Genomic DNA, 8976 nt, shown 5'->3' with positions numbered 1-8976 from the left:
CCTGCAGAGTTTAGCTCCAACCCCAATTAAACACACCTGAACCAGCTAATCAGAGTCTCACTAGGCATACTAGAAACTTTCAAACAGGTGTGTTGGAGCTAAACTCTGCAGGACAGCGGCCCTCCAGGACCGAGATTGGTGAACCCTGCTTTAAATCATTAAAAAGATTTAAATATAAATATAAACCATCCAGACTCCAAACTTTTGAACGGTATTGCAAATGTTCCATGTAGTGTCAACTTATAATATACAATAATTATCCAATTGTTAAGAATTCAGGATATGTGATTTCTGTTCAGTATTTCCTGAAAGAAATAACAAGAGACAAAAAAGTTGTTTTTATTTTTTATATTTGTATAAAAAAAGAAAGTAAAAAAAACATGATTCTTCACTCAGAAGGCGGATATCAGGAGTGTAATGCAGAGCTCAGGAAAACACACACACACACTACATGAGGAGCAAGAGTGTGACACACATCACTGAAAACACCATAATATAAGCATTATTATTTACCAAGCTCAGTCGTGCACACATCATCATCAGCATGGCTTTGACATTACTTCCTCAAACTGATGCTAATTCAGTGCTTTGATAAAGCTGTTATTAATCAGAGCGTTGGGATTTAACCCTGTAACTGAGTCTGATCTCCTCTGTCCAGATGAACGAGCCGTGAACGAAACACAGTCTTGACTGAAGATGGTCAGGTGTTTAACAGGAAGCGTACCGAGGTCATTTCCTCATGGTGAGCATGGCATTGACGTCCCACAGGAGGTTCCTCATCTGGTCCATCAGCACCTTCATCTCCTGGTTCTTCTGCCTCACTTTCTGTTAAAAAAGAAATTAATACTTTTATTCTGCAAGGATGCATTAAATTGATCAAAAGTGACAGTAAACATGTATAATGTAACAATAGTATAATTCCTGGAGCTCATGGATTTGATCCACAGCTGGTTCACCCAGAGTTATATGCACGTTTAAAACCAAAACAAAGGAAAGGCTTGATATATTGCAGTGCACTAGTGTGTTCAGAGATGGTAATGAACAGGGTTCTAGGAACTCAGTTATAGGAACGAGCCACCAGGATGGTTCCCCGAGAACTAGTGGTTCCCTTATGGCTCGTTTCCACTGAGCGGTACGGTACGTTACGCATTTATTTGCGTTTCCACTATCAAAAGTTGTGAATGGTACCAAAATGCCGAACCGTACCGTACCACTTTTTAGGCACCCTTCCATTGGGGTACCAGCACAGTGGGACGGGACTAAAGGGTGGAGCTAGACTCACTGCAGGACGTTGATTGGTTGACAGAGAATCGTCACTTGCGCGCGCTACAAGGGGAATGACAACATAAGAAGCGCCATTTTTTAATACAGTTTAATATAATACTACTGTTACTGTGTCACGAAATGTAATTTTAAGAGTTTTTCAGGCGAGAATGTAGTTGTTTAAAGCTCAAATCTGTGGTTTATTTATAAAGATGATTATTTTCCCCGGTTGTGAGATCCATGCGGTCAGCGGGCGCTCGGCGCTCATGTTTCCCGGCTGGATGAGCCTTTCCTCGGCTAGTTCTTCTGACGTTCGCCGCTGACTCCGACGGTAGTGGTTAAACATGAGATATAATTAGTCTTGTGTAGACCTAACGGGCGATCTTTGGTCTCGTGAATATATAATGAGTTCCCTGTCAATCGTTTTGGCTGAGGGCTAAGTTTAGTTTCATATTATAGGCTATTTGTATTTAACTTTACTGTTGTAATGTTAGACTAGAGCGCTGCATTTGGATATTTGACTGAATTGTTTGCTTTATTTCTTATTGTATAGATTCTTGTACCTTTTGCTTAAACTTTTATATTGGCTATTATTGATAAAACTGAAATTTTACAAAAAGAAATATGGTTTCTTGTCATTTTTTTATCACAAGATTATCACTGATATTTATTGCAACATTTGTACAAATGCATATATTGCCTGGAATGTGTGTAATTTTATTTATTTTTAAACTAAAAGAGGTAACGTTAGGGTTGTGTTTTAAATTTCATGTTGTTATAAATAGAATAACGTATAACGTGCAGTGAATAATCAATATGCGTTGCGCATGAACCACATTTGTGTCCCTATAATGTTTAATTTATTTAAATGAAAACGAAGTACAAACTTTGCGTACTTGATATTGAGAAAAGCCTAATGTCGGCGCTTGTCTTCTTGTGACAAACATGTCGAGGAGCAAGAACAAGATCTGCTGTATGTCATCCATTGTAGTTTACTATGTTCTTCTTCGTGGATCGAAACACCACGCCTATCAAGTAAGGGCACTGTTGGCAGTGGAAACGCTAGCCAGATCATGGTTAACAGACCCGTACCGTACTGTACCGTACCGCTCAGTGGAAACGAGCCATTAGGAACGTTTTCCTGTTGCATTCACACCGCCAGTAGGAACTCTGAAGTGACGCAAGACACGCTTATTGTTGGGACTTTTATTTTGACGGCGCTGAGAATCCCAGAACCTGTGCAAACAACCAGCGCTCGCACTCTCCGTATTCATTAGTTTACGATCCGTCTAACAGTCCTGTTGAATACGATATTCGCTAGAACTGTTATACATAGAAAGTGGACAGTAATGAAGTTATTAGCGTATGGCGTGTGTTTGATGTCCAGTGTTGCTGAGCAGAAACACATAATCATGTTTCTCTCGGCCCCTCAAAGTCGCGCTGGATTTTCTCCTCAGCGTAAAGATTAAGAGCTCCATCTATCTCTGTTTTCCATGTTCGTAGAGTCAGTTTGTGGAGTAAATATAGGATATAATCTGTGTGTTTTAGTGTTGTCACGATACTAGAATTTCTAAATTCGATATGATACCTTGAAAAATATCGATATTCGATACCACAGAGAAAAAAACTGCCACAATATTAAGGGGGTATTTTTTTTATTTAAAGCTAAATATAACAAGTTTAGAACATGACAATGAGGTATATTTTACATGAACAAAAATGTCCTGAGGTAGTGCACTTCTTCAAAAGCATAAATGCTGGTTAATACATTAACGTTATTTGATGAACAGATTTAAACGCACGCGAAAACAATGCTCACTGGATCGACATGAAGTCAAGTCACCTTTATTTATATAGTGCTTTTAACAGTACAGATTGTGTCAAATCACTTAACAGTATCAAATTGGAGGAGAGTGTCAGTAATGTATAATAAGATTAAACATTCAATTTTCAGTTAAAGGCATTTCATTATTGAATTCAGAGATGACATTGTCTAGCTCAGTTTAGTTTAATTAGTATCTGTTAGGGCTGGGCGATATGGCCTAAAAAAAAAATCCCAGATTTTTTCACAAAAAATTCGATTTACGTTTTAAACCGATTTTTTTTTCTTCCCCTACTTAAAATCAATCTGCAGATGACAAAGAAATTGTTCAAAACAATTTTTAACTTTATTTTGTTTTGATTTTCCCTTCTGGGATTTGATTTGGATTTTCCCCTTGGGGCTAAAGTGCAATCAGAAACAACAAGCCAAAAAGACGAGATGGCAGGCCCTGCCTTTGTAAACAGAAAAAATGTAACAGAACAGAACAGAACAGAACAGAACATGAAATGGGTGGATTAGGATTGGTGGGGAACGTGAAAAAAAATGTACATCACAATAAAGTGTATTGTGATTGTCAAAACATTTGGTAACTAAACAGAATTTTATTAAGTTTAGTGACAACACAATGTTTACATGGTACAATGACTGGTATGCTACTGTTTTTATTATTGCTTTCACAATTTCAATTTTGATTTGATTCTGATCTTGATTCAATATCGATTCCTTTGGATAAATACTAGGTACAGTAGATACATGTTAATTTAAAGCCCTGTCAGCTGGTATTATTATTAAAGGTTAAAAATAACATCTCAAATTAAATATTATGCGTTTTTTTATAATAACAAGTTCAACATTATAATATTTTAATGATATAGGTAAAAATATAATAAATATGTAATATAGTTATCATATTTAGCAAAATACTACTCTCTACAGCAATTATTTTAAAGTCCAACTAACGTGCTATGGTCATTAATGGGCTTTCCAGAGGTAAAAGTAACTTTACGTGACATATTGTCCTGTTAGACCTCTTTCCGCAGTTGAAAAACACAGATCGATCGATTTTATTTCATTTCGGTAAGTTGAACTGTATCTTTCAAATTACCTATTGATCATTCGTGTTTATTTAGCCTACTATTAACTAGTAGTAAAGACTCGAGTAACAGATGATCGGTTCACGTGCCGCTTGAACTCTGTCAGCGATCTGTCAAGCGCCAAAACGGTGTTTATTGTTTGAATTTCGTAATTAAATCGACAGAATCTGAGAGCTGAGAATTTGTTTCATAGCAATAGTAACCTTCTCTGTCTTGTCTGTCGGTGTCAGTGTCCTCTTTGCTTCGCGATTTTTCTCTGCGTGAGAAAATGGATGTGTAGCGTGTAAAAAGTGACGATTGCGTGAGTCTCACGGTGAATTCGTGAGAGTTGGCAGCTCTGCGGATTCAGTTTGTAAGACTGTAGATTGTTTTTTGGCGGGTGTGTTTGTGCTGCCGCGGTCTTGCCGTGTTGTTTGTGTATCTCAATGCCAAACGCGCGGGGGAAGAGCTGAGCCCGTTCGGAGCTACGGGAGCCCAGAGGGGAGCGTCGGCGAATGTTAAAGAGAAAACCGATTTTCATTCAAAAAAATCGACATAAACTGCACATTCGAATTAATCGATAAAATCGATTTATCGCCCAGCCCTAGTATCTGTGTAATCAAATTGATGATATTTGCTAATGAAAGCAAATTGCAGAATTAAGTAATAATTCTTGAACAAAGTTAAATAAGCACAAGTTAATTTACATTTGACCACAGTTAAAATGTACTTATCTAAGATCACACAGAACGAGCAGTGCGCTTTGTTATGTTGCTAGGCAACCACTGAAACAGCTGTCCTGTCAGTCAAGTACACATCAAATCAGCCTTTTATTAACTTTATTTACTTTCTGTTAACATTGTGGTAGTTACGGTTCGTGAAGTCGTTAAGCTCCTGGTACCCCGCGAGAGCACCACAAGTTTACCCTCCATCATCGCACTCTCCGGGGCGCTCAAGCAACTAGCTTTCATCACTAAAACGGAAGGCCCGCGAGGCGCATAAACAGCGCGCAGAATGCTCGAAATCCTCCAAATTAGTTCCTCCAAAAGGAGTTCCTAGAAATAAAATCGATCCTAGTTCCTGCGGTGCGAAAACGCAAAAACCAGGAACTTCCGCCAATAGTTCTAGGAACTATGAAACGCTTCCTCCGGTGCGAAAGCCCTTTATGAAAAGCTGCGGTACCTTGTTGGGTTTGAAAGGAAAAGTGTGATATATGCAGTGCACTAGTGTGTTTAGAGATGGTAATGACAGTCAAACCTCTAGAACTTCTCGTCTCTCCTGGATCACGGCTGGGCTGCAGGTCTCCATCCTCACGGCTTCCGTCTCCTCCGACACAAACGGGACCAGCTGGAGGGAAGCATGAGGATCAGATATGATCATTAGGCTTTGAGGAAGGTCTTTGTATTGCATTACATGTTTTAAAACTACAGAGCTTTGATCATAAAACTAAACATTTAAATATCGTTTTACTAAGAAAGATTATTGGCACATATTATATTGATCATTTAATTTTTGTTCATATAAATATCAGCATCTGCAGCAAACTGCATATTTTTGAGTCTCTGATTAAAATTGAGCTGTTTTTTTCCTCCATATTCTCACTATATGAGACATAAAAATGGATTTGATGGATCAAATATGATACAAATAAAATGTCTATTAAAATATTTTTTCAGGGTTAAACTATAAATTAAATTTAATCAATTTAAAATCCATTCTTTGATTTTGATAATGCAGATGGCATCTAAAATACTACATAATAATAAAAATTGTTTACTAATATATAATAACAGTAATAATGATTAAAATAAGATGTATTAAATGAATTATAAGGGTTAACCAGATCAAGTGTTTATCAGAATGATCTGTCAAGTCTCCATTTATACAGCGCTTTAACAATATAGAGTTTCACAGCAGCTTTACAGTGATAACAGGAGATTACAGTAACAGAGAGTGTTTAGGCTTTACAGCAGATCTAGAATAAAGTTATTGTCCAGCTAAAGTTAGTTTTGATTGATTGATTCACTTCCGTTGTAAAGATCATTAGTTATTAACTATACACAACACCGTTTTAACTGAAGACAGAAAACTTTTAATGTGTTCTGGCCGTTCGTTCGCACGACAACAGTGTTTGTGCATCACTCATCATGTTCAGTCAGACTGACCTCAGCCGGAGACTCCTGGAGGTCAGGGGTCATCTCCACACAGCGCTCGTACAGCAGACGCAGCTTCCGGAAGAGGAGAGTCAGCTGACGCAGGTGTTCCTGAAGCTTCCCGAAACGATCCTGATACGCAGCCTGACTCTGAGTCACTCCGTTGGGAAGCTGAGAGAAACACAGCTCCAGTACATCCGTTTCCCACATTTTAAAGCGGTGGTGTAATGCCTCTTTCACAAGATGTAAAATCAGTCTCTGATGTCCCCAGAGTGTGTGTGTGAAGATTCAGCTCTAAATACCCCACAGATATTTTTTTATAGCATGTTTAATTTGTCACTTTTTGAGGGTGAGCAAAAACGCGCCGTTTTTGTGTGTGTCCCTTTAAATGCAAATGAGCTGCTGCTCCCGGCACAGGGGGCGGAACTTCAAGAGCTTGTGTGTGTGTGTGTGTGTGTGTAGTTTTGTGTATGTTATAATTTCTATTCTCTCATTATTTTGACTTATCTCACTTCGATTGATGACTTTTTAGCTCATAATTTTGACTTTTTGTCAATAAAATTGATTATTTAATGTTATAATGACTTTTCATATCAATTTTGATTAAGTGTTTTGACTTTTATATGTACTTTTTAATATCATAATTTCGATTTATTATATCAATTTCAAAAATGTTAGCAATTTCGATTTTTTTGTCATAATTTTTACTTCAATATGATCATTTTGATTTGATATGTGAATTCATTTTTTATTATAATTATATTTTTTGTCATAATTATGAATTTAAGTCAATTTCGATTTAGTATGTCAATTTTGAATGTCATAATTTTTTACTTTTCAATGTTTTAAAAATGACTTTTTAATATCACAATTTTGATTGTCATAATTTCTAACTTTTTGTCAATTTTGACTGTTATAATTATGACTTAATTTTGATTTTGTACATCATAATTTCAAATTTTAGTCATAATTTCGATGTCATAAATTCAAGTTTTCTGTCATTTTCAACTTTTTAACGTTATAATTATGACTTTTTTTAACCATTTTGATTGTCATAATTGTAACTTTTTTTAATTTTTAATGTTATAATAACGACTTAATATAATTTTGATTGCATATTTTAACTTTTTGTCATAATTTTGACTTTTTAAGTCATAAATTTGATGTAGTATGTCATAATTTCTCTTCTTATTAGTTTCAAAAGTCACAGTTATGAGAGCATGCTATTTCTCTTGTGTGTCAGCGATCGTCTTGATGTCCTCATGGTCTGATGAGTGAGTCTCAGGTGAGCGGCTCTTCTCACCTGAGTGGCGCGCGTGATCTGGAAGATCTCCATGGTGCGCGTGACGATGTCCTGCACGGTCTCCTGGCCGATGCGACACAGGTACACAGGTGAGATCTCTCTCAGCTGCTGCTGCTGAGGGCCAGGCAGACCCACGCCGGGCCCCGGGCCCTTCTGAGGGACCGCAGTGGACATCTGCACACAGAGAGGCTTCAGAGTCAACAATAATAACGTAAACATCCGTCATTTGCCTTTACAGCTCTGTAATTAAACCTGACGTGAACTCTTAAACCTGTTAACCTGCTAATTTAGTCATACATCGAAATTTTGAAAGATTCAAAATATTATATCATTATGAGATAAAAGTCTAAATAATGAGATCAAATCGAATTTATAACATACTTGCGCGAAATTCTGACATATTCAGTGATAATTACGACCTCAAATTGAAATCGTGACTCATTTTATCATAGTAATATATCGAGTAACGTTATGTCATAATTTCGACTTTTAAATGCCATAATTTCTATTTAGAATGTCATAATGTCGACCTTTTGATTTTATAATTGACTTAAGTCAATTTTGATTTTGTATGTCATTATTTTGACTTTTTATGTCCGAATTTTGATTTAGTACGTCAATTTCTACTTTTTGTGTCATACTTTTGATTTAGTATAGAATAATTTCGACTTTTAAATGTAATAATTATGACTTTAATATAATCATTTTGGTTTAATGTCATAATTTCGTCTTTTCTGAGGAAACCAGACACACAATGGCGCTTGTTTATGAATGGATAAACATAACACAGAGTTCAGCGCTTCAAATTCGGAACACAAACTTTGTGTAGAAACTCACTGAGTATTGACGTTGCTCCTGCTGCTTAAGTAGTTTATTTGTCGCGTTATTAACAGTAAATAAATGCTAAACATGAATGCGGGACTTCAGCAGTCGCTCTCATTCAGTTTCAAACAGATGAGCGTCAGCCATCACTTATTGCGTCATTTCCTGTTTCCTGAGGTACTTTTAAAGTCCCCCGTAGTCTATTGTATCCCTTAAAACCATAGACTGTAAAAAATAAAACTAATCTTTATTCACCAAAATGACATATTTAAACGTTTTTTCATTGATTAATTAATTAATTCGTTTTTTGTACTATTAATTAAATTATTATTTGTACTTTATATTCCTGCACTATGTTCACTCAGTATTACTATTTCTTTTCAGTTTATTTAATTAGTTAATTAATTAATTCATATTTATTTTATCCTATGTTTTATTTTTGTGGTATTATTAATGTTAATATTTGTATTATAATACAACATAATAATACTGAGATTTTTCCTTTCTAATGTTGGCAATACACAATTCTGAATATTATTT

The 8976-nt window shown here is 36.1% G+C and overlaps 1 protein-coding gene across 1 annotated transcript; it reads right to left on the bottom strand.

Annotated features, from left to right (window-relative positions):
• Positions 1-323: 323 nt before the first annotated feature.
• On the bottom strand, positions 324-8607 carry LOC307163509 (mediator of RNA polymerase II transcription subunit 30). Its single transcript, XM_079879561.1, has 5 exons — positions 8452-8607; positions 7615-7788; positions 6324-6482; positions 5416-5505; positions 324-825 (listed from the first exon to the last, which is right to left on the bottom strand). Exons 2-5 carry the CDS (start codon positions 7786-7788, stop codon positions 730-732), a joined length of 519 nt encoding a protein of 172 aa, XP_079735687.1. The 5' UTR covers positions 8452-8607; the 3' UTR covers positions 324-729.
• Positions 8608-8976: the final 369 nt, after the last annotated feature.

The sequence above is a fragment of the Squalius cephalus genome (assembly GCF_949319135.1).
Source record: "Squalius cephalus genome assembly, chromosome: 8".
NCBI classification, from domain to species: Eukaryota; Metazoa; Chordata; class Actinopteri; order Cypriniformes; family Leuciscidae; genus Squalius; species Squalius cephalus.
The sequence above is the reverse complement of the archived record's forward strand: the minus strand, read 5'-3'. Positions and strand labels throughout refer to the sequence as shown.

What these genes read in the sequence shown, in the direction of transcription:
- LOC307163509 (XM_079879561.1), bottom strand. Translation starts at nt 7,788, where the DNA reads ATGTCCACTGCGGTCCCTCAGAAGGGCCCGGGGCCCGGCGTGGGTCTG. An exon ending in AGATCACGCGCGCCACTCAG is followed by an intron (nt 6,483 to 7,614) that starts GTGAGAAGAGCC and finishes TGTTTCTCTCAG; the next exon opens with CTTCCCAACGGAGTGACTCA. An exon ending in TCCAGGAGTCTCCGGCTGAG is followed by an intron (nt 5,506 to 6,323) that starts GTCAGTCTGACT and finishes GCTTCCCTCCAG; the next exon opens with CTGGTCCCGTTTGTGTCGGA.